The sequence below is a fragment of the Pseudophryne corroboree genome, chromosome 11 (assembly GCF_028390025.1).
Source record: "Pseudophryne corroboree isolate aPseCor3 chromosome 11, aPseCor3.hap2, whole genome shotgun sequence".
In the NCBI taxonomy this organism is placed as follows: Eukaryota; Metazoa; Chordata; class Amphibia; order Anura; family Myobatrachidae; genus Pseudophryne; species Pseudophryne corroboree.
Window position 1 is genome coordinate 43,741,505 of NC_086454.1, and position 26,537 is coordinate 43,768,041.

At 47.0% G+C, this 26,537-nt stretch overlaps 1 protein-coding gene across 4 annotated transcripts in view; it reads right to left on the minus strand.

Moving 5' to 3' along the window:
* The window catches only part of ABCC8 (ATP binding cassette subfamily C member 8), a 254,803-nt gene that overhangs the window by 77,354 nt on the left and 150,912 nt on the right, over nucleotides 1-26,537 (minus strand). For all 4 annotated transcript variants that reach the window (XM_063944092.1, XM_063944091.1, XM_063944093.1 and 1 more), the window contains 5 exons: nucleotides 25,490-25,525; nucleotides 23,707-23,805; nucleotides 17,287-17,371; nucleotides 15,741-15,821; nucleotides 11,159-11,296 (listed from right to left, as the gene is read on the minus strand). In XM_063944092.1, coding sequence (XP_063800162.1) covers nucleotides 11,159-11,296; nucleotides 15,741-15,821; nucleotides 17,287-17,371; nucleotides 23,707-23,805; nucleotides 25,490-25,525 — 439 coding nt within the window. The remainder of the gene's footprint in view (nucleotides 1-11,158; nucleotides 11,297-15,740; nucleotides 15,822-17,286; nucleotides 17,372-23,706; nucleotides 23,806-25,489; nucleotides 25,526-26,537) is intronic.

The window sequence follows — 26,537 nt, forward strand, 5'->3', positions numbered from 1 at the left end:
GACCAGTGCTGCCCCCTTACCCAGTCACTGTGTGTGACACTGATTAGTACACTAGATTACACGTGTGGACCAGTGGTGCCCCCTTACCCAGTCACTGTGTGTGACACTGATTATTACACTAGATTATACGTGTGGACCAGTGGTGCCCCCTTACCCAGTCACTGTGTGTGACACTGATTATTACACTAGATTATATGTGTGGACCAGTGGTGCCCTCTTACCCAGTCACTGTGTGTGACACTGATTATTACACTAGATTATACGTGTGGACCAGTGGTGCCCCCTTACCCAGTCACTGTGTGTGACACTGATTATTACACTAGATTATACGTGTGGACCAGTGGTGCCCTCTTACTCAGTCACTGTGTGTGACACTGATTATTACATTAGATTACACGTGTGGACCAGTGGTGCCCTCTTACCCAGTCACTGTGTGTGACACTGATTATTACACTAGATTATATGTGTGGACTAGTGGTGCCCCCTTACCCAGTCACTGTGTGTGACACTGATTATTACATTAGATTATATGTGTGGACCAGTGGTGCCCTCTTACCCAGTCACTGTGTGTGACACTGATTATTACACTAGATTATATGTGTGGACTAGTGGTGCCCTCTTACCCAGTCACTGTGTGTGACACTGATTATTACACTAGATTATATGTGTGGACCAGTGGTGCCCCCTTACCCAGTCACTGTGTGTGACACTGATTATTACATTAGATTATACGTGTGGACCAGCGGTGCCCTCTTACCCAGTCACTGTGTGTGACACTGATTATTACACTAAATTACACGTGTGGACCAGTGGTGACCCCTTACCCAGTCACTGTGTGTGACACTGATTATTACACTAGATTACACGTGTGGACCAGTGGTGCCCCCTTACCCAGTCACTGTGTGTGACACTGATTATTACACTAGATTATATGTGTGGACCAGTGGTGCCCCCTTACCCAGTCACTGTGTGTGACACAGATTATTACACTAGATTATACATGTGGTCCAGAGGTGCCCCCTTACCCAGTCACTGTGTGTGACACCGATTATTACACTAGATTATACGTGTGGACCAGTGGTGCCCTCTTACCCAGTCACTGTGTGTGACACTGATTATTACACTAGATTATATGTGTGGACCAGTGGTGCCGTTTTACCCAATCACTGTGTGTGACACTGATTATTCATTAGATTATATGTGTGGACCAGTGGTGCCCCCTTACCCAGTCACTGTGTGTGACACTGATTAATACACTATATTATACGTGTGGTCCAGTGGTGCCCCCTTACCCAGTCACTGTGTGTGACACTGATTATTACACTAGATTATACGTGTGGACCAGTCGTGACCCCTTACCCAGTCACTGTGTGTGACACTGATTAATACACTATATTATACGTGTGGTCCAGTGGTGCCCCCTTACCCAGTCACTGTGTGTGACACTGATTATTACACTAGATTATACGTGTGGACCAGTCGTGACCCCTTACCCAGTCACTGTGTGTGACACTGATTATTACACTAGATTATACGTGTGGACCAGTGGTAACCTCTTACCCAGTCACTGTGTGTGACACTGATTATTACACTACGACACTGATTATTACACTAGATTATACGTGTGGACCAGTGGTGCCCCCTTACCCAGTCACTGTGTGTGACACTGATTATTACATTAGATTATATGTGTGGACCAGTGGTGCCCCCTTACCCAGTCACTGTGTGTGACACTGATTATTACACTAGATTATATGTGTGGACCAGTGGTGCCCCCTTACCCAGTCACTGTGTGTGACACTGATTATTACACTAGATTATATGTGTGGACCAGTGGTGCCCCCTTACCCAGTCACTGTGTGTGACACTGATTATTACACTAGATTATACGTGTGGACCAGTGGTGACCCCTTACCCAGTCACTGTGTGTGACACTGATTATTACACTAGATTATACGTGTGGACCAGTGGTGCCCCCTTACCCAGTCACTGTGTGTGACACTGAATATTACATTAGATTATATGTGTGGACCAGTGGTGCCCTCTTACCCAGTCACTGTGTGTGACACTGATTATTACACTAGATTATACGTGTGGACCAGTGGTGCCCCCTTACCCAGTCACTGTGTGTGACACTGATTATTACACTAGATTATACGTGTGGACCAGTGGTGCCCCCTTACCCAGTCACTGTGTGTGACACTGATTATTACATTAGATTATATGTGTGGACCAGTGGTGCCCCCTTACCCAGTCACTGTGTGTGACACTGATTATTACACTAGATTATACGTGTGGACCAGTGGTGACCCCTTACCCAGTCACTGTGTGTGACACTGATTATTACACTAGATTACACGTGTGGTCCAGTGGTGCCCCCTTACCCAGTCACTGTGTGTGACACTGATTATTACACTAGATTATACGTGTGGACCAGTGCTGCCCTCTTACCCAGTCACTGTGTGTGACACTGATTATTACACTAGATTACACGTGTGGACCAGTGGTGCCCCCTTACCCAGTCACTGTGTGTGACACTGATTATTACACTGGATTATACTTGTGGACCAGTGCTGCCCTCTTACCCAGTCACTGTGTGTGACACTGATTATTACATTAGATTATACGTGTGGACCAGTGGTGCCCCCTTACCCAGTCACTGTGTGTGACACTGATTATTACACTAGATTACACGTGTGGTCCAGTGGTGCCCCCTTACCCAGTCACTGTGTGTGACACTGATTATTACACTAGATTACACGTGTGGTCCAGTGGTGCCCCCTTACCCAGTCACTGTGTGTGACACTGATTATTACACTGGATTATACTTGTGGACCAGTGCTGCCCTCTTACCCAGTCACTGTGTGTGACACTGATTATTACACTAGATTACACGTGTGGACCAGTGGTGCCCCCTTACCCAGTCACTGTGTGTGACACTGATTATTACACTAGATTACACGTGTGGACCAGTGGTGCCCCCTTACCCAGTCACTGTGTGTGACACTGATTATTACACTAGATTACACGTGTGGTCCAGTGGTGCCCCCTTACCCAGTCACTGTGTGTGACACTGATTATTACACTAGATTATATGTGTGGACCAGTGGTGCCCCCTTACCCAGTCACTGTGTGTGACACTGATTATTACACTAGATTATACGTGTGGACCAGTGCTGCCCTCTTACCCAGTCACTGTGTGTGACACTGATTATTACACTAGATTACACGTGTGGACCAGTGGTGCCCCCTTACCCAGTCACTGTGTGTGACACTGATTATTACACTGGATTATACTTGTGGACCAGTGCTGCCCTCTTACCCAGTCACTGTGTGTGACACTGATTATTACACTAGATTATACGTGTGGACCAGTGGTGCCCTCTTACCCAGTCACTGTGTGTAACACTGATTATTACACTAGATTATACGTGTGGACCAGTGGTGCCCTCTTACCCAGTCACTGTGTGTGACACTGATTATTACACTAGATTATACGTGTGGACCAGTGGTGCCCCCTTACCCAGTCACTGTGTGTGACACTGATTATTACACTAGATTATACGTGTGGACCAGTGGTGCCCTCTTACCCAGTCACTGTGTGTGACACTGATTATTACACTAGATTACACGTGTGGACCAGTGGTGCCCCCTTACCCAGTCACTGTGTGTGACACTGATTATTACACTAGATTATACGTGTGGACCAGTGGTGCCCCCTTACCCAGTCACTGTGTGTGACACTGATTATTACACGAGATTATACGTGTGGACCAGTGGTGCCCCCTTACCCAGTCACTGTGTGTGACACTGATTATTACATTAGATTACACGTGTGGACCAGTGGTGCCCTCTTACCCAGTCACTGTGTGTGACACTGATTATTACACTAGATTATATGTGTGGACCAGTGGTGCCCCCTTACCCAGTCACTGTGTGTGACACTGATTATTACATTAGATTATATGTGTGGACCAGTGGTGCCCCCTTACCCAGTCACTGTGTGTGACACTGATTATTACACTAGATTATACGTGTGGTCCAGTGGTGCCCCCTTACCCAGTCACTGTGTGTGACACTGATTAGTACACTAGATTACACGTGTGGACCAGTGGTGCCCCCTTACCCAGTCACTGTGTGTGACACTGATTATTACACTAGATTATATGTGTGGACCAGTGGTGCCCTCTTACCCAGTCACTGTGTGTGACACTGATTATTACACTAGATTATATGTGTGGACCAGTGGTGCCCTCTTACCCAGTCACTGTGTGTGACACTGATTATTACACTAGATTACACATGTGGACCAGTGGTGCCCTCTTACCCAGTCACTGTGTGTGACACTGATTATTACACCAGATTATATGTGTGGACCAGTGGTGCCCTCTTACCCAGTCACTGTGTGTGACACTGATTATTACACTAGATTATATGTGTGGACCAGTGGTGCCCTCTTACCCAGTCACTGTGTGTGACACTGATTATTACACTAGATTACTCGTGTGGTCCAGTGGTGCCCCCTTACCCAGTCACTGTGTGTGACACTGATTATTACACTAGATTATACGTGTGGACCAGTGGTGCCCCCTTACCCAGTCACTGTGTGTGACACTGATTATTACACTAGATTATACGTGTGGACCAGTGCTGCCCCCTTACCCAGTCACTGTGTGTGACACTGATTATTACACTAGATTATACGTGTGGACCAGTGGTGCCCCCTTACCCAGTCACTGTGTGTGACACTGATTATTACATTAGATTACACGTGTGGACCAGTGGTGCCCTCTTACCCAGTCACTGTGTGTGACACTGATTATTACACTAGATTATACGTGTGGACCAGTGGTGCCCTCTTACCCAGTCACTGTGTGTGACACTGATTATTACACTAGATTATATGTGTGGACCAGTGGTGACCCCTTACCCAGTCACTGTGTGTGACACTGATTATTACACTAGATTATACGTGTGGTCCAGTGGTGACCCCTTACCCAGTCACTGTGTGTGACACTGATTATTACACTAGATTATATGTGTGGACCAGTGGTGCCCCCTTACCCAGTCACTGTGTGTGACACTGATTATTACACTAGATTATATGTGTGGACCAGTGGTGCCCTCTTACCCAGTCACTGTGTGTGACACTGATTATTACACTAGATTACACGTGTGGACCAGTGGTGCCCTCTTACCCAGTCACTGTGTGTGACACTGATTATTACACTAGATTATACGTGTGGACCAGTGGTGCCCTCTTACCCAGTCACTGTGTGTAACACTGATTATTACACTAGATTATACGTGTGGACCAGTGCTGCCCTCTTACCCAGTCACTGTGTGTGACACTGATTATTACACTAGATTATACGTGTGGACCAGTGGTGCCCTCTTACCCAGTCACTGTGTGTAACACTGATTATTACACTAGATTATATGTGTGGACCAGTGGTGCCCCCTTACCCAGTCACTGTGTGTGACACTGATTATTACACTAGATTATATGTGTGGACCAGTGGTGCCCCCTTACCAAGTCACTGTGTGTGACACTGATTATTACACTAGATTATACGTGTGGACCAGTGGTGCCCTCTTACCCAGTCACTGTGTGTGACACTGATTATTACACTAGATTATATGTGTGGACCAGTGGTGCCCTCTTACCCAGTCACTGTGTGTGACACTGATTATTACACTAGATTATATGTGTGGACCAGTGGTGCCCTCTTACCCAGTCACTGTGTGTGACACTGATTATTACACTAGATTATACGTGTGGACCAGTGGTGCCCCCTTACCCAGTCACTGTGTGTGACACTGATTATTACACTAGATTATACGTGTGGACCAGTGGTGCCCCCTTACCCAGTCACTGTGTGTGACACTGATTATTACACTAGATTATACGTGTGGACCAGTGGTGCCCTCTTACCCAGTCACTGTGTGTGACACTGATTATTACACTAGATTATACGTGTGGACCAGTGGTGCCCCCTTACCCAGTCACTGTGTGTGACACTGATTATTACACTAGATTATACGTGTGGACCAGTGGTGCCCTCTTACCCAGTCACTGTGTGTGACACTGATTATTACACTAGATTATACGTGTGGACCAGTGCTGCCCTCTTACCCAGTCACTGTGTGTGACACTGATTATTACACTAGATTATACGTGTGGACCAGTGGTGCCCCCTTACCCAGTCACTGTGTGTGACACTGATTATTACACTAGATTATACGTGTGGACCAGTGGTGCCCTCTTACCCAGTCACTGTGTGTGACACTGATTATTACACTAGATTATACGTGTGGACCAGTGGTGCCCTCTTACCCAGTCACTGTGTGTGACACTGATTATTACACTAGATTACACGTGTGGACCAGCGGTGCCCTCTTACCCAGTCACTGTGTGTGACACTGATTATTACACTAGATTATATGTGTGGACCAGTGGTGCCCTTACCCAGTCACTGTGTGTGACACTGATTATTACACTAGATTATACGTGTGGACCAGTGGTGCCCTCTTACCCAGTCACTGTGTGTGACACTGATTATTACACTAGATTACACGTGTGGACCAGTGCTGCCCTCTTACCCAGTCACTGTGTGTGACACTGATTATTACACTAGATTATACGTGTGGACCAGTGGGGCCCTCTTACCCAGTCACTGTGTGTGACACTGATTATTACACTAGATTATACGTGTGGACCAGTGGTGCCCTTACCCAGTCACTGTGTGTGACACTGATTATTACACTAGATTACACGTGTGGACCAGTGGTGCCCTCTTACCCAGTCACTGTGTGTGACACTGATTATTACACTAGATTATATGTGTGGACCAGTGGTGCCCTCTTACCCAGTCACTGTGTGTGACACTGATTATTACACTAGATTATATGTGTGGACCAGTGGTGCCCTCTTACCCAGTCACTGTGTGTGACACTGATTATTACACTAGATTATACGTGTGGACCAGTGGTGCCCTTACCCAGTCACTGTGTGTGACACCGATTATTACACTAGATTATACGTGTGGACCAGTGGTGCCCTTACCCAGTCACTGTGTGTGACACTGATTATTACACTAGATTATACGTGTGGACCAGTGGGACCCTCTTACCCAGTCACTGTGTGTGACACTGATTATTACACTAGATTATACGTGTGGACCAGTGGGGCCCCCTTACCCAGTCACTGTGTGTGACACTGATTATTACACTAGATTATACGTGTGGACCAGTGGTGCCCTCTTACCCAGTCACTGTGTGTGACACTGATTATTACACTAGATTATACGTGTGGACCAGTGGGGCCCCCTTACCCAGTCACTGTGTGTGACACTGATTATTACACTAGATTATACGTGTGGACCAGTGGTGCCCTATTACCCAGTCACTGTGTGTGACACTGATTATTACACTAGATTATACGTGTGGACCAGTGGTGCCCTATTACCCAGTCACTGTGTGTGACACTGATTATTACACTAGATTATATGTGTGGACCAGTGGTGCCCTCTTACCCAGTCACTGTGTGTGACACTGATTATTACACTAGATTATACGTGTGGACCAGTGGTGCCCTCTTACCCAGTCACTGTGTGTGACACTGATTATTACACTAGATTACACGTGTGGACCAGCGGTGCCCTCTTACCCAGTCACTGTGTGTGACACTGATTATTACACTAGATTATATGTGTGGACCAGTGGTGCCCTTACCCAGTCACTGTGTGTGACACTGATTATTACACTAGATTATACGTGTGGACCAGTGGTGCCCTCTTACCCAGTCACTGTGTGTGACACTGATTATTACACTAGATTACACGTGTGGACCAGTGGTGCCCTCTTACCCAGTCACTGTGTGTGACACTGATTATTACACTAGATTATATGTGTGGACCAGTGGTGCCCCCTTACCCAGTCACTGTGTGTGACACTGATTATTACACTAGATTATATGTGTGGACCAGTGGTGCCCTCTTACCCAGTCACTGTGTGTGACACTGATTATTACACTAGATTATACGTGTGGACCAGTGGTGCCCTCTTACCCAGTCACTGTGTGTGACACTGATTATTACACTAGATTATATGTGTGGACCAGTGGTGCCCTCTTACCCAGTCACTGTGTGTGACACTGATTATTACACTAGATTACACGTGTGGACCAGCGGTGCCCTCTTACCCAGTCACTGTGTGTGACACTGATTATTACACTAGATTATATGTGTGGACCAGTGGTGCCCTTACCCAGTCACTGTGTGTGACACTGATTATTACACTAGATTATACGTGTGGACCAGTGGTGCCCTCTTACCCAGTCACTGTGTGTGACACTGATTATTACACTAGATTACACGTGTGGACCAGTGGTGCCCTCTTACCCAGTCACTGTGTGTGACACTGATTATTACACTAGATTACACGTGTGGACCAGTGGTGACCTCTTACCCAGTCACTGTGTGTGACACTGATTATTACACTAGATTATACGTGTGGACCAGTGGTGCCCTCTTACCCAGTCACTGTGTGTGACACTGATTATTACACTAGATTATATGTGTGGACCAGTGGTGCCCTTACCCAGTCACTGTGTGTGACACTGATTATTACACTAGATTACACGTGTGGACCAGTGGTGCCCTCTTACCCAGTCACTGTGTGTGACACTGATTATTACACTAGATTATACGTGTGGACCAGTGCTGCCCTCTTACCCAGTCACTGTGACACTGATTATTAAACTAGATTACACATGTGGACCAGTGGTGCCCTCTTACCCAGTCACTGTGTGTGACACTGATTATTACACTAGATTATATGTGTGGACCAGTGGTGCCCTTACCCAGTCACTGTGTGTGACACTGATTATTACACTAGATTATACGTGTGGACCAGTGCTGCCCTCTTACCCAGTCACTGTGACACTGATTATTAAACTAGATTACACATGTGGACCAGTGGTGCCCTCTTACCCAGTCACTGTGTGTGACACTGATTATTACACTAGATTACACGTGTGGACCAGCGGTGCCCTCTTACCCAGTCACTGTGTGTGACACTGATTATTACACTAGATTATATGTGTGGACCAGTGGTGCCCTCTTACCCAGTCACTGTGTGTGACACTGATTATTACACTGGATTATATGTGTGGACCAGTGGTGCCCTTACCCAGTCACTGTGTGTGACACTGATTATTACACTAGATTATACGTGTGGACCAGTGGTGCCCCCTTACCCAGTCACTGTGTGTGACACTGATTATTACACTAGATTATACGTGTGGACCAGTGCTGCCCTCTTACCCAGTCACTGTGTGTGACACTGATTATTATACTAGATTATACGTGTGGACCAGTGGTGACCCCTTATCCAGTCACTGTGTGTGACACTGATTATTACACTAGATTACACGTGTGGACCAGCGGTGCCCTCTTACCCAGTCACTGTGTGTGACACTGATTATTACACTAGATTATATGTGTGGACCAGTGGTGCCCTTACCCAGTCACTGTGTGTGACACTGATTATTACACTAGATTATACGTGTGGACCAGTGGTGCCCTCTTACCCAGTCACTGTGTGTGACACTGATTATTACACTAGATTACACGTGTGGACCAGTGGTGCCCTCTTACCCAGTCACTGTGTGTGACACTGATTATTACACTAGATTACACGTGTGGACCAGTGGTGCCCTCTTACCCAGTCACTGTGTGTGACACTGATTATTACACTAGATTATACGTGTGGACCAGTGGTGCCCTCTTACCCAGTCACTGTGTGTGACACTGATTATTACACTAGATTACACGTGTGGACCAGTGGTGCCCTCTTACCCAGTCACTGTGTGTGACACTGATTATTACACTAGATTACACGTGTGGACCAGTGGTGACCCCTTACCCAGTCACTGTGTGTGACACTGATTATTACACTATATTATACGTGTGGACCAGTGGTGCCCCCTTACCCAGTCACTGTGTGTGACACTGATTATTACACTAGATTACACGTGTGGACCAGTGGTGCCCTCTTACCCAGTCACTGTGTGTGACACTGATTATTACACTAGATTATACGTGTGGACCAGTGGTGCCCCCTTACCCAGTCACTGTGTGTGACACTGATTATTACACTAGATTATACGTGTGGACCAGTGGTGCCCTCTTACCCAGTCACTGTGTGTGACACTGATTATTACACTAGATTATACGTGTGGACCAGTGGTGCCCCCTTACCCAGTCACTGTGTGTGACACTGATTATTACACTATATTATACGTGTGGACCAGTGGTGCCCTCTTACCCAGTCACTGTGTGTGACACTGATTATTACACTATATTATACGTGTGGACCAGTGCTGCCCTCTTACCCAGTCACTGTGTGTGACACTGATTATTACACTAGATTATACGTGTGGACCAGTGGTGCCCCCTTACCCAGTCACTGTGTGTGACACTGATTATTACACTACTGTATATTATACAGTACGTGTGGACCAGTGGTGCCCCCTTACCCAGTCACTGTGTGTGACACTGATTATTATACTAGATTACACGTGTGGACCAGTGGTGCCCTCTTACCCAGTCACTGTGTGTGACACTGATTATTACACTAGATTATCCGTGTGGACCAGTGGGGCCCCCTTACCCAGTCACTGTGTGTGACACTGATTATTACACTACTGTATATTATACAGTACGTGTGGACCAGTGGTGCCCCCTTATTCAGTCAGTGTATGGGGGACACGTATATGACAAGAGATCTGTGTAACACCAGTGTTGCCCGCTTAGGACGTATCCTATTGCAGGCTGTAATTTACCACAAGACAAAAATGGCCTTATAGCGTGATTTTTGACCGATGGTCATTATCAGGCTATACAATTATAGCCTTTTTTACACGCGGCAAATTACCAGTTTTTGGGCGTTATCGTGGAAAAATGGTTCTCTAAGGGCTGGGATTTTACTTTGCGTCCATGATAAGTGCCAACGTGTCAGGGCTAATTGGATAATCCCTGGGGGATCCACTAGCCATGGTAATTTACTGCAGCGAATTGGATACCCCCTTAGTCACTCAGTGTGGGTGGCACTAATTACATCAAATTACTGTGTGGGACCAGTGCTGCCCCCTTACCCAGTCAGCGTGAGGGAGGTACTGCAGCTTGTGTGTGACTAGAACAGTGGTTCTCTTGTTGTCTCTCAGCATCTTCAGGATCCCTTCTTGCATGAGGTGGTCACTCAGGTGAATATCTAGAGCGGAGAATGGGTCGTCCTGGTGGCCGGAAGCAAGAGAGTGTGTTACAGGGTTCCAGGGAACCACTCAATCAGGGGTCTCATATTATACTATGGCCTAAACCAGCACATCAATCTATTACAGATTTACCTCATATAGCTGAATTATCTAATACAGAACCATCTAAACCAGAGGATCGTCCAGTACTAAAATGATTTTGGCTATCAAATTATCTATTACTGAGAGTATCCAAGCCAGCTTCGTTATCTATCCCATGGAGAATGATCTATTAGTTAAAATGAGTTTAGCCGGCAAATTATATCATTCATAATTAACATAATTATATGTTACCGAATTATCTAAAACAGCAGAATGGACTACTAAAAAATGACCTAATCCACGCAGAAATATCTATTACTGAGATTATATTAGCGAGTAAATGATCTATTACAGAATTATCTAGAGCAGGGGTTCTCAAACTCGGTCCTCAGGACCCCACACAGTGCATGTTTTGCAGGTAACCCAGCAGGTGCACAGGTGTATTAATTACTCACTGACCCATTTTAAAAGGTCCACAGGTGGAGCTAATTATTTCACTTGTGATTTTGTGAGGAGACCTGCAAAACATGCACTGTGTGGGGTCCTGAGGACCGAGTTTGAAAACCTGTGATCTAGAGCAGCAGAAGGGCCTATTGCAGAATTATCTAGAGCAGCAGAAGGGCCTATTGCAGAATTATCTCATGCAGCAATGCAAGCAATACTGAGAGCATCCAGTCCAGCTGGCTTCTCTCTCACACAGTTATCCTGAGCAGCTGAATTATTTAGAATTTTACATAGCATATGACGGCAGATAAGAACCACTTGGCCCATCTAGTCTTCCCTTTTTTAACCTTATAACCTCATGTCGCGTAAAGCAACTAAACCCAACCAAACTAATGGGCACAATGTGAAATTTGAATGCTCAAACGGGTCACTCTTTGCTGATTTCAGCTCACCACCCACGAGGTTCGCGCTGGAACGGAGCTAGAATTGAATAGCTCTGTTGGGCGCCATCTGCCGGCGAAAACAACAATTGAATTTCCTCAAATCAATATAACCACATGATCGGATTAGGGTTATTCATGATTTTATTAGAAGGATATTAAATATTGAAAATCTACTGATGCAGCAATAGAAACAGTAGGCCTATATACAACGGATGATAATATTGTTGGTCAAGAAAAACTTTAATAATAATTAGTCAATTTCTAATTCACACTAACCCAGTGGTTCTCAAACTGTGTGCCGTGCAGTGACATGCGGTTGGATGAGGCAGAGCATTTCCTGTCATACTAACGTTTACTGTATAAAGTATATGAAAAATACAAAGAATATGTTTGAAATATCTTCTTTGCATTATTCTAATCATTTTTATAGTCAAAACTCTGGAGTAAAAAGTCTATGGCAGGTGAGGCAGTGCCTATCTTTTATGCACACCTCTGATCAAAACTTACAACATTTCCAGGAGTTTATACTGCTGCACCTGTGTATAATGCCCAGAAACACCCCTTGGCTCATATAGGGGTATATTCAATTAGGGTCGGATCCATTCCGACATGCATTTGTCGGAATGGATCCAACAACCCCTATTCAATCTCATCTCAATTCGACTTTTAAAAAGTCACATTGAGATGAGGGACCCAGAGGAGGAGAGGGGGGGAGCCGCGAGGAGACCAGTGGGGACAGCCACGGGCAGACGGAGGAGAGCAGCGCTGCAGAAGGACGTCTCACAGCCGCCCGACCTCACGGCAGTGTCCACCCGGCTCCAGCAAGCGTGACTGCACTTGCTGGAGCCGGGTGGACGCTGCCGTAAGCGGCGCGGCTGCGAGACATCCTGCTGCAGCGTTGTGCTGTAGCGCTGATCTACCCTGTATGCCCTGCGGCTGTCCCTCGTCTCCTTGCGGCTCTCCCCCCTCTCCTCTTCTGGGTCCCACATCTCAGTCCAACATTTTTTAATGTCGGACTGAGATGGTCGGAAACGGGGCCAAATCCTGTCGAATTTGGCCCCGTTTCACTCAAAAGTACGTGAATCGGCAACTATACTGCCGATTCACGTACTATTCGACAAGTCGATTCCACGACTTCTCAAATAAAAACTGATGAGACTAAATAGTTCGAATCACTATTCGACCTTGAAAAAAAACTGACGTCTTTTCGACAGTGCCTCAGGACACTTGCAGGGGTGCCTTGGATCGGTGGTCCAGGGCCAATTCAAATTATCTATGGTCCATGTAACAGGCAAAACTAGTGCTTGTAGCTGCCAATCATAAAATATGTGGACAAACAAAGCAAATCTTGTCCCTCACTATACAACAGAACCTTAGGATGACATATAAACACAATTTACTTAATTGAATATTTCTTTCTACATTTCTCAATAAGAAACTTTTGGCCTAGGGGTGTCGTGAAATTTTTTTTGATACTCTAGGGCGCCGTGATTCAAAAAAGTTTGGGTACCACTCTAACCACATTTACTTCAAACTAATATTTTAATATTTTGCTAATATATAGGCCAGGGCTGTGACTGAAGCAACACCTATGGGAATTGTATTGCATACCTTAATTCAGCATAACAATAATAATTAGGGGTGGATAGAAGGCTTCATAAGCACGCTTAAGGAGCGCATCACTAAAAGGGGTGTGGCTTCACAGGAGGGGGCGTGACTATGCAGCCCGACCCAAGTTTTTGTTACTCTGGGGGTCCCGGAGACGCTGGGCTGCCCACAGAGACCGCCACTACCAGCTCCTACACTGACGGAATGTTGGCTCCATACTGTAATGTACTAGCCAGATAATTGGCTAGTTGTATGAATAGTTGCTCAGAGTAATGTCAGTTTAAGGACTCGTGTCTTCTAACTAACATGGTCTTATATGCAGTGCAATACTGGCAACATAGCAATCATAGTATGTATAAACATTATTAATCTGACATTGGTGGTCATTCCGAGTTGATCGCTCGCTAGCAGTTTTTAGCAGCCATACAAACACATTGCCGCCACCCACCGGGGAGTGTATTTTCGCTTTGCAAGTGTGCGAACGCCTGTGCAGCAGAGCGCCTGCAAAATCATTTTGTGCAAAACAAGACCAGCCCTGTAGTTACTTATCGTGTGCGTTGATTCTAACGATGGAGGGACGGCTTTTGACGTCACACACTCGCCCAGTGTTCGCCCAGCCACTCCTGCGTTTTCCCTGGCACGCTTGCGTTTTTCCAAACACTCCCTGAAATGGTCAGTTGCCACCCAGAAACGCCCTCTTTCTGTCAATCTTCTTGCGTCCTCCAATGCGACTGAAAGCTTTGCTAGAACCTGTGCTAAACCACGATGCTCTTCGTACCCGTACGTCGGGCGTGCGCATTGCGGTGCATACGCATGCGCAGATTAGCCATTTTTTTTTCACTGATCGCTACGCAGCGAACAACGGCAGCTAGCAATCAACTCAGAATGACCCCCATTGTCCAGATAAAGTTAACTGTTTCTTAGCATTGGGGTAAGACCATGTTCATCCTGCAGGAAATACCTGCTGAATACCTGGCGCATTACAGGGGCCTATCGCACACGTCTCTCCTGTATACCTCCGCCTAATAATCCCTGGACAGAGGGGTGACAGGTTTACTTGTCTCACTACTAGCCTATGTGGTGACAATTCTTTTTTTATACAATAAATAAGCAGCGGAGTAATGAGAAGACGACGTTATGGAAGAGAGGTCAGAGGTGTTATGTCCTGATTAATAGGTTTATAAGCCCTTTTAGTGCTGACTTCCAGTTCATCAGCGTCGCACTGTCAGAAAGTCAGTTACTGCGGATCACTAGTAACAAGACGCGACGGAGCAGCGACTGCGTCAGCGTGAGGTTTGGACACAGCGAGAGGGGACGTGTCTGATATATTGTGACAGGTATAATAATTATCACTACAGATTCATTACGTGTCCTGTGGGAAATATCATAACACGGAAATCTGCTGAGTGCCCTATAAATGTATCAGGGACATAGAACTAACAACCACAATTTCCATATTCCCTATTCCAAGACTCAGATCTATAAAACAAATATAAAACAGCTTTTCTTCATATTACACACAGCACATTCAGCGACTGGGGAAGGAGTATTCAATATTGGGCCCTCCAGCTGCTGTGGAACTACACATCCAAGCATGGCCAGACACAGTTTAGCATGTCCTAACAGCAAAACTGTGGCAGGGCGTGCTGGGATGTATAGTTCTACAGCAGCTGGAGGGCCGCATGTTGAATACTCCTGGGCTAGGGGATTCAGAAGAAGCAGCCCCCATTCTCCACCTGTCGCTGGACCCCCTGATATAACAATTTCATTAATATTAAACAATGATCATCTTCACTTTTAAACACAAATCCAAATATTAAATATCTGAACATGGAATATACAGTGAGTGACGGCGCATTAGGCGCAAGTGAGTATAATTCGGTACTTACCAGGAAAACGACGCTTGTTTGCTGGTACAATGCTCTCGCCACGCTGATACGCTGGCGCTGACCTCCTGACAGGTTAATACCCTGACAACAAACAAAACTCCAGGTCATAAGAAAGACAGTGATTTATATTAACCCCAAATATGACGTTATCTGCTTCCCCAGCCAGCAAGTTTAAACAATCTGTAGTTCTTTGGATGTCACGGAACCACAAGTTCCAGCATATCCTGCAATATTTTGGCTGTACCTTGACGTTTCACAGCTACAGCATACCTCCCAACATGACCCTCTCCAGGAGGGACAGAATGCTCTACTCCTGGACTTCCCTCTTACTGCATGATTGCCATCACCTGTGCTGAAACACCTTTCTAATCCATTAGCCTGTTCAACACAGGTGTCGGCAATCAAACACTAATGCTGCATTCACACCGCAAATGCCGGGTCATACCCGGTAAGACAAACGTGTACTTACTGGGTGGGATCCGGCATTTGCGCTCCGTTGCAGGCTTCCCGACCCGGCAATATACCGGGTCGGTTGCCATGACAACGGAGGCCGCAGCAGCAGCAGGGGCGGGGGTGGAGGCGGCGTCGGGAGATGAGCTCATCTCCAGCGCCGCCTCTCCCTATCCTGTGAATGGGAACCGTGTCGCATCGACACGGCTCCCATTCACACCGCACCTGACCCGGTAATCAACCCGGGTAAAACCCTTCTTTTTTACCGGGTTGATTTACCGGGTCAGGCGACCCGCTAAATCGCCCAGTGTGCTTTCACATCGCACACTGACCCGGTTCGACACGGCAATATGCCGTGTCGGTACCGGGTTATTTGTGCGATGTGAAAGGGGTATAAGAGAAAAGTCCAGAAGCAGAGCATTGTGTCCCTCCTGGAGAGGGTCATGTTGGGAGGTATGCTACAGGGCTTGAGTTATACCAGGGGTATATTAGAGAACATATGGAGAAAAACGTACAGTAGCTTCAGTCATGGGTACAGTATGGGAGTCATTCCGAGTTGATCGCTAGCTGCCGTTGTTCGCAGCGCATCGATCAGGCTAAAAATCGGCATCGCTGCGCATGCACCGCAATGCGCACGTGCGACGTACGGGTACAAAGACCTTTGTGGTTTTGCACAGGTTCTAGCAAAGCTTTAAGTCGCACGGCACAACGCAAGAAGATTGACAGGAAGGGGGCGTTTCTGGGTGTCAACTGACCGTTTTCAGGCGTGCCGGGGAAAACGCAGGCGTGGCTGGGTGAACGCTGGGCAGGTGTGTGACGTCAAAAGCCAACCCTCCAACGTTAGAATCAACTCACACGAAGAGTAAGTCCAGGGCTGGTCTTGTTTTGCACAAAATGTTTTTGCAGGCGCTCCGCTGCACAGGCGTCCACACTTCTGCAAAGCGAAAATACACCCCCCGGTGGGCGGCGACAATGCGTTCGCACGGCTGCTAAAAACTGCTAGCGAGCGATCAACTCGGAATGACCCCCTATATCCTGAACCAGTAAGACATGACCCGTCTGCTGCCCCTAGTGGCAAAACAAGAGCACAACATACCCTCTCTCCAATCTGAGTCTGATCCCCATGTGGCAGGATGTCGATGTCCGGTTGCAGAGAACAGGCATCGATTATAGTTTTGTATCTGTACACAAAATTATATATTTACTTTGGGCAATACACTGATATTCCAATAACTCTCATATAGATGGATCAAGCTTCCTTATGGTGGTGCACCAAGTCTCCTTGGGTAGGCACACTCATGTACATTGTATACACACGCATGCACAAACAGATACACATTGTATTGTGTGCGTGGGCACAACACATGAATCATGGCGTGCTATATGGGGCTATGCTTCAGAAATACACAAGTGATCCTGTATTTCACTTCAGTGATAGGTCATTGCGGCTCCTAATGTGTATAGCACATCGATAACAAGAGCTCTGTCTCCCTAGGTGCTTACCCAGGTGCTGAGCTCGGTCTCCTCATCCACCCTGGAGCTCTGCAGCTCCATACACAGCCTCAGGGAGTGTAAAAGAGGAGGGCAGTGCTAGGTAATGATTGAGCGGAAACGGAGGAGAGTGAGAGGTAATGTGAGAGGGGAAACGGAGGAGAGTGAGAGGTAATGTGAGAGGGGAAACGGAGGAGAGTGAGAGGTAATGTGAGAGGGAAATGGAGGACAGTGAGAGGTAATGTGAGAGGGGAAACGGAGGAGAGTGAGAGGTAATGTGAGAGGGAAATGGAGGACAGTGAGAGGTAATGTGAGAGGGGAAACGGAGGAGAGTGAGAGGTAATGTGAGAGGGTAAACAGAGGACAGTGAGAGGTAATGTGAGAGGGGAAACGGAGGAGAGTGAGAGGTAATGTGAGAGGGGAAATGGAGGAGAGTGAGGGGTAATGTGAGAGGAGTAATGGAGGACAGTGGGAAGTAATGTGAGAGGGGAAATGGAGGAGAGTGAGGAGCAATGTAATAGGAGAAACGGAGGACAGTGAGAGGTAATGTGAGAGGGGAAACGGAAGAGAGTGAGAGGTAATGTGAGAGGGGAAACAGAGGAAAGCGAGGGGTAAAGTGAGAGGGGAAACGGAGGAGAGCGAGGGGTAATATGAGAGGGGAAATGGAGGAGAGTGAGAGGTAATGTGAGAGGGGAAACAGAGGAGAGTGAGGGGTAATGTGAGAGGGGAAACGGAGGACAGTGAGAGGTAATGGGCCAGATGTACTAAGCTTGAAAAGTGATAAATATCACTGTGATAAAGTACCAGCCAATCGGCTCCTAACTGTCATTTTTCAAACACAGCCTGTGACATGGCAGTTAGGAGCCGATTGGCTGGTACTTTATCACAGTGATATTTATCACTTTTCAGGCTTAGTACATCTCCCCCAATGTGAGAGGGGAAACGGAGGACAGTGAGGGGTAATATGAGAGGGGAAACGGAGGAGAGTGAGAGGTAATGTGAGAGGAGAAATGGAGGACAGTGAGAGGTAATGTGAGAGGGGAAACGGAGTACAGTGAGGGGTAATATGAGAGGGGAAATGGAGGAGAGTGAGAGGTAATGTGAGAGGGGAAACGGAAGAGAGTGAGAGGTAATGTGAGAGGGGAAACAGAGGAAAGCGAGGGGTAAAGTGAGAGGGGAAACGGAGGAGAGCGAGGGGTAATATGAGAGGGGAAATGGAGGAGAGTGAGAGGTAATGTGAGAGGGGAAACAGAGGAGAGTGAGGGGTAATGTGAGAGGGGAAGCGGAGGACAGTGAGAGGTAATGTGAGAGGGGAAACGGAGGACAGTGAGGGGTAATGTGAGAGGGGAAACGGAGGACAGTGAGGGGTAATGTGAGAGGGGAAACGGAGGAGAGTGAGAGGTAATGTGAGAGGGGAAATGGAGGACAGTGAGAGGTAATGTGAGAGGGGAAACGGAGGACAGTGAGGGGTAATATGAGAGGGGAAATGGAGGAGAGTGAGAGGTAATGTGAGAGGGGAATGGAGGAGAGTGAGAGGTAATGTGAGAGGGGAAACGGAGGACAGTGAGGGGTAATATGAGAGGGGAAATGGAGGAGAGTGAGGGGTAATGTGAGAGGGGAAACGGAGGACAGTGAGAGGTAATGTGAGAGGGGAAGCGGAGGACAGTGAGGGGTAATATGAGAGGGGAAATGGAGGAGAGTGAGAGGTAATGTGAGAGGGGGAATGGAGGAGAGTGAGAGGTAATGTGAGAGGGGAAACGGAGCTGAGTGAGGGTTAATGTGAGAGGGGAAACGGAGGACAGTGAGGGGTAATATGAGAGGGGAAACGGAGGAGAGTGAGGGGTAATGTAAGAGGGGAAACGGAGGAGAGTGAGAGGGGAAATGGAGGATAGTGAGAGGCAATGTGAGAGGGGAAACGGAGGACAGGAAGAGGTAATGTGAGGGGATATGGAGTATAGTTAGAGGTAATGTGAGAGGGGAAACAGAGGATAGTGAGAGGTAATGTGAGAGGGGAAACAGAGGAGAGTGAGGGGTAATGTGAGAGGGGAAGCGGAGGACAGTGAGAGGTAATGTGAGAGGGGAAACGGAGGACAGTGAGGGGTAATATGAGAGGGGAAACGGAGGAGAGTGAGAGGTAATGTGAGAGGGGAAATGGAGGACAGTGAGAGGTAATGTGAGAGGGGAAACAGAGGAAAGCGAGGGGTAAAGTGAGAGGGGAAACGGAGGAGAGCGAGGGGTAATATGAGAGGGGAAATGGAGGAGAGTGAGAGGTAATGTGAGAGGGGAAACAGAGGAGAGTGAGGGGTAATGTGAGAGGGGAAACGGAGGACAGTGAGAGGTAATGTGAGAGGGGAAACGGAGGACAGTGAGGGGTAATATGAGAGGGGAAACGGAGGAGAGTGAGAGGTAATGTGAGAGGGGAAATGGAGGACAGTGAGAGGTAATGTGAGAGGGGAAACGGAGTACAGTGAGGGGTAATATGAGAAGGGAAATGGAGGAGAGTGAGAGGTAATGTGAGAGGGGAAACGGAAGAGAGTGAGAGGTAATGTGAGAGGGGAAACAGAGGAAAGCGAGGGGTAATGTGAGAGGGGAAACGGAGGACAGTGAGGGGTAATATGAGAGGGGAAATGGAGGAGAGTGAGAGGTAATGTGAGAGGGGAATGGAGGAGAGTGAGAGGTAATGTGAGAGGGGAAACGGAGGACAGTGAGGGGTAATATGAGAGGGGAAATGGAGGAGAGTGAGGGGTAATGTGAGAGGGGAAACGGAGGACAGTGAGAGGTAATGTGAGAGGGGAAGCGGAGGACAGTGAGGGGTAATATGAGAGCGGAAACGGAAGAGAGTGAGAGGTAATGTGAGAGGGGAAACAGAGGAAAGCGAGGGGTAATGTGAGAGGGGAAACGGAGGACAGTGAGGGGTAATATGAGAGGGGAAATGGAGGAGAGTGAGAGGTAATGTGAGAGGGGAATGGAGGAGAGTGAGAGGTAATGTGAGAGGGGAAACGGAGGACAGTGAGGGGTAATATGAGAGGGGAAATGGAGGAGAGTGAGAGGTAATGTGAGAGGGGGAATGGAGGAGAGTGAGAGGTAATGTGAGAGGGGAAACGGAGCTGAGTGAGGGGTAATGTGAGAGGGGAAACGGAGGACAGTGAGGGGTAATATGAGAGGGGAAACGGAGGAGAGTGAGGGGTAATGTAAGAGGGGAAACGGAGGAGAGTGAGAGGGGAAATGGAGGATAGTGAGAGGCAATGTGAGAGGGGAAACGGAGGACAGGAAGAGGTAATGTGAGGGGATATGGAGTATAGTTAGAGGTAATGTGAGAGGGGAAACAGAGGATAGTGAGAGGTAATGTGAGAGGGGAAACAGAGGAGAGTGAGGGGTAATGTGAGAGGGGAAGCGGAGGACAGTGAGAGGTAATGTGAGAGGGGAAACGGAGGACAGTGAGGGGTAATATGAGAGGGGAAACGGAGGAGAGTGAGAGGTAATGTGAGAGGGGAAATGGAGGACAGTGAGAGGTAATGTGAGAGGGGAAACGGAGGACACTGAGGGGTAATATGAGAGGGGAAATGGAGGAGAGTGAGAGGTAATGTGAGAGGGGAATGGAGGAGAGTGAGAGGTAATGTGAGAGGGGAAACGGAGGACAGTGAGGGGTAATATGAGAGGGGAAATGGAGGAGAGTGAGGGGTAATGTGAGAGGGGAAACGGAGGACAGTGAGAGGTAATGTGAGAGGGGAAGCGGAGGACAGTGAGGGGTAATATGAGAGGGGAAATGGAGGAGAGTGAGAGGTAATGTGAGAGGGGGAATGGAGGAGAGTGAGAGGTAATGTGAGAGGGGAAACGGAGCTGAGTGAGGGGTAATGTGAGAGGGGAAACGGAGGACAGTGAGGGGTAATATGAGAGGGGAAACGGAGGAGAGTGAGGGGTAATGTAAGAGGGGAAACGGAGGCCAGTGAGGTGTAATATGAGGGGGGAAATGGAGAACGGTAAGTGGTAGGGAAAAGGAGGGGAGTGAGAGGTAATGTGAGAGGGGAAACAGAGGCTAGTGGGAGGTAATGTAAGAGGGGAAACGGAGGAGAGTGAGATGGGAAACGGAGGATAGTGAGAGGCAATGTGGGAGGGGAAACGGAGGACAGGAAGAGGTAATGTGAGGGGATATGGAGTATAGTTAGAGGTAATGTGAGAGGGGAAACAGAGGATAGTGAGAGGTAATGTGAGAGGGGAAACAGAGTAGAGTGAGAGGAAATGTGAAGGGAAATGGAGGATAATGAGAGGTAATGTGAGAGGGGAAATGGAGATCGGTAAGTGGTAGGGAAAAGGAGGGGAGTGAGAGGTAATGTGAGAGGGGAAACAGAGGCTAGTGGGAGGTAATGTGAGAGGGGAAACGGAGGAGAGTGAGAGGGGAAACGGAGGAGAGTGAGAGGTAAATGTGAGAGGGGAAACGGAGGACAGGAAGAGGTAATGTGAGGGGATATGGAGGATAGTAAGAGGTAATGTGAAAGGTGAAACAGAGGATAGTGAGAGGTAATGTGAGAGGGGAAACAGAGTAGAGTGAGAGGAAATGTAAAGGGAAATGGAGGATAATGAGAGGTAATGTGAGAGGGGAAAAGGAGGAGAGTGAGAAGTAAAGTGAGAGGGGAAAGGGGAGTACAGTGAGAGGTAATGTGACTGAGAAGGTAAACGGAGGACAGTGAGGGGTAATGTGAGAGGGGAAACAGAGGACTGTGACAGGTAATGTGAGAGGGGAAACGGAGGACAGTGAGGGGTAATGTGAGAAGGGAAACGGAGGAGAGTGAGAGGGGAAACGGAGGATAGTGAGAGGCAATGTGAGAGGGGAAACGGAGGAGAGTGAGAGGTAATGTGAGAGGGGAAACGGAGGAGAGTGAGAGGGGAAACAGAGGATAGTGAGAGGCAATGTGAGAGGGGAAACGGAGGATAGTGAGAGGTAATGTGAGAGGGGAAACGGAGGACAGTGAGAGGTAATGTGAGAGGGGAAACGGAGGAGAGTGAGAAGTAAAGTGAGAGGGGAAAGGGGAGTACAGTGAGAGGTAATGTGACTGAGAGGGTAAACGGAGGACAGTGAGGTGTAATGTGAGAGGGGAAACGGAGGACTGTGACAGGTAATGTGAGAGGGGAAACGAAGGACAGTGAGGGGTAATGTGAGAGGGGAAACGGAGGAGAGTGAGAGGGGAAACGGAGGATAGTGAGAGGCAATGTGAGAGGGGAAACGGAGGACAGGAAGAAGTAATGTGAGGGGATATGGAGGATAGAGGTAATGTGAGAGGGGAAACAGAGGATAGTGAGAGGTAGTGTGAGAGGGGAAACAGAGTAGAGTGAGAGGAAATGTGAAGGGAAATGGAGGATAATGAGAGGTAATGTGAGAGGGGAAACGGAGGAGAGTGAGAGGTAAAGTGAGAGGGGAAAGGGGAGTACAGTGAGAGGTAATGTGACTGAGAGGGTAAACGGAGGACAGTGAGGGGTAATGTGAGAGGGGAAACGGAGGACTGTGACAGGTAATGTGAGAGGGGAAACGGAGGACAGTGAGGTGTAATGTGAGAGGGGAAACAGAGGACAGTGAGGGGTAATGTGAGAGGGGAAACGGAGGAGAGTGAGGGGTAATGTGAGAGGGGAAATGGAGAACAGCTCTGGCAGGCAGAGAGGGAGGGAGCCCAAGAAATGCCATGGACAACATACAAGTATGAATTACTGTATATAATATCTGTATAAAAAGTGAATGCTGATGTCATCATATTATATAGTGGGAAGTTCTGATGTCAACGCCTCAGTGTTCCTTAGAAAAACTTGTATAATACATGGAATTATGTAAATGATATGGATATCAGCAGTTACCCGCCTATAGCCTTTTGCTTTAATATACTGACAGAATTCTGCAATGACTTCTAATATCTATATAATTTATAGCAAGGTGAGTATTATCCTATATATAGCAATTCATTATCTTAACCCTGCTCTGTATGAAGCGTCACATAGCGGTGCTATACATACTGCAAGAGTTTTGGAAATTACGTACTTCTGCTTAACGAAGGGGCTCTCAAATGTGATGTTCTCTTCCACCGTTGCATTCAGGAGCCAGGGCTTCTGGGAGGCGTACGCCACTGCACCCCTCCGCCTGAAAAACACAGAGGTAGTTACCCTGCGCACACTGCCAGATCATCACACATAGATCAGAAGGGCTAGTACGTGTTGTACCAATCAAAAAAAGACATGTGGTAGGATGTAAGCTCTTCTGATTAGAGAATATTGCAACTGACATATTTTGTTACCGTTAATGTAATGTGCCATATATGTATGTATGTATGTATGTATGTATGTATGTATGTATGTGAATGGTAAAAGCATCCTGGATGTGGCACATCTGACATAATCCGAGGCCTGGGGCTCATTCATAGAGTACTGTAGTAAAATTTGGGTAAAGTACAATAATTAGCCTTCATTCATGAGCCTCTTAGTGTAACGATAACTCCTGGACACAGATACAGAAACTATTTTTAATCAGTCAGTCATCGGACACATTATCTGCGTCCAGACCTCTGATTATAACAGCCGCAGCCATCTAAACCGTACGGCCAAACACACCAAGTCCAGACAAGATCTGTCAGCTCCTATTTCCTGTATAATTGTATTAATGTTCCCACCGGGCCGTTCAATCTAATAACAAAGAACAATTACATTCCCACATGTCACCACTTACATGTTACGGGACAGATCTGGCTGACGCTGCAGAACATCAGTAAGTGTATGTCACCGACTAAATGGGAGTGATATAAACTATATCCAGGGGCGACTTGTACAATGTAACGTTACACTGCCCAAACCAATTGTCCAGTCTTGGCATGAGCTACACAGGATTTGATCTGCAGAGGATTTGGATCTTCTGTTGTATTTCCGTGCATTTTTTTTAAAATAATACATTTTATGGTTTTAAATAGCTATGAGCAGCACGGTAGGTGTAGTGGTTAGCATTACTACCCCACAGCCCTGTCTTATGTTAAATTCACCAAAACAATGTGTAGAAGTTTGTATGCTCTCCCCATGTTTGTTTGGGTTTCCTCTGCTTCTCCGCTTTCCTCCCACACTCCAAAAACGAATGGCTAATGCCAACATATTATCCCTAGTGTGTATGTGTGCCCATGAGGTAGGGGATATAGGGGGTCATTCCGAGTTGTTCGCTCGCTAGCAGTTTTTAGCAGCCATGTAAACGCTAAGCCACCTCCCACTGGGAGTGTATGTTAGCTTAGCAGAAGTGCGAACGAAGGAATCGGTGAGTGGCTACAAAAAAATGTTGTGCAGTTTTAGAGTGGCTCAATACCTACTCAGCGCTTGCGATCACTTCAGACTATTCAGTTCCTGTTTTGATGTCACAAACACGCCCTGCGTTCAACCAGCCACGCCTGCGTTTTTCCTGGCACGCCTGCGTTTTTTCGAACACTCCCTGAAAACGGTCAGTTGACACCCAGAAACGCCCACTTCATGTCAATCACTCTGCGGCCAGCAGTGCGACTGAAAAGCTTCGCTAGACCTTGTGTGAAACGACATCGTTCGTCGTAATAATACGACGCGCGCATTGCGCAGCATACGCATGCGCAGAAGTGCCGATTTTTTGCCTGATCGCTGCGCAGCAAACGAAAGCAGCTAGCGAACAACTCGGAATGAGCCCCATAGAGTGTAAGATGGACTGTGGCCTGAACTGATGTGAAGGACTGATATATGTTCTATAAAATGCTGCTATATAAAATATGTGCTATATAAATAACCGTTAATAAATATTTTAGGCTATGAAATAAATGAATCACCTGATCTCCACGTCTGCGGGTGTCTCCCTCTCCGGGCTGCACAACAGTAACCAGACAGTTATACATTTTACCCTGTATTCTACAGACATTTTATATCCATTCTATTGGGTGACAGTTATCGAGTAAGGCCCAGATTTATCAAGCCTTGGAGAGTAATAAATTGCACGGTGATAAAACACCAACCAATCAGCTCCTAACTGCCATGTTACAGGCTGTGTTTGAAAAATGACAGTTAGGAGCGGATTGGTTGGCCCTTTACCGCCGTGCAAGTTATCACTCTCCAAGGCTTGATAAATCTGGGCCTGAGTAAGGTGAAAAAAGAGTTATTTTGTTTCGGTGCAGGGTAAATACTGGCTGATTTATTTTTACACTGCAATTTAGATTTCAGTCCGAACACACCCCACCCAAATCTGACTCTCTCTGCACATGTTACATCTGCCCCCCCCCTCCTGCAATGCACATGGTTTTGCCCAACTGCTAACAAATTTGCTGCTGCGATCAACTCTGAATTAGGCCCATACTCACTAGAGTGGCGCCAGATATCGCGCTAAGGTTTTATAAGCGCACAGTACCTTTGCACTTCCATCACTACTGAGCTATACTGTATATAACGTCGCATTATCAAGTGCACATAATTTGCATAAATATTTGCATAAAAGTAGCATAATATTAGCAGGTCCGTTGAGTTGTGACAGGTAAGAGTACCGGAGGGGCGTGGCCAAATCACATGATTTTCCACTTGTAGCCGCACTGTCAGTCATCTGTGTAGACAGCAGTGTCAATCAGTTTTCACTCATTGCCAATTTTCCCCAAATATGATGCTACGTTTGCGCAAATATTTGTGTGAATTTTGCGCAAGTGAAAGTGCTATTTTCTTGCATATTTCATATAGAGGAACAGGCAAGTTTTGAGAGAACTCACACATTACGAACAGCCTAGAACACGGCGCACCACTGTATCCAATACTATGGCGCGAGACAGAGGGGTCGTTTTTTAGCAAAGCTTAGTAAGGACACGTTTGTAGAGACGGCAAATCTCCTATTCACAA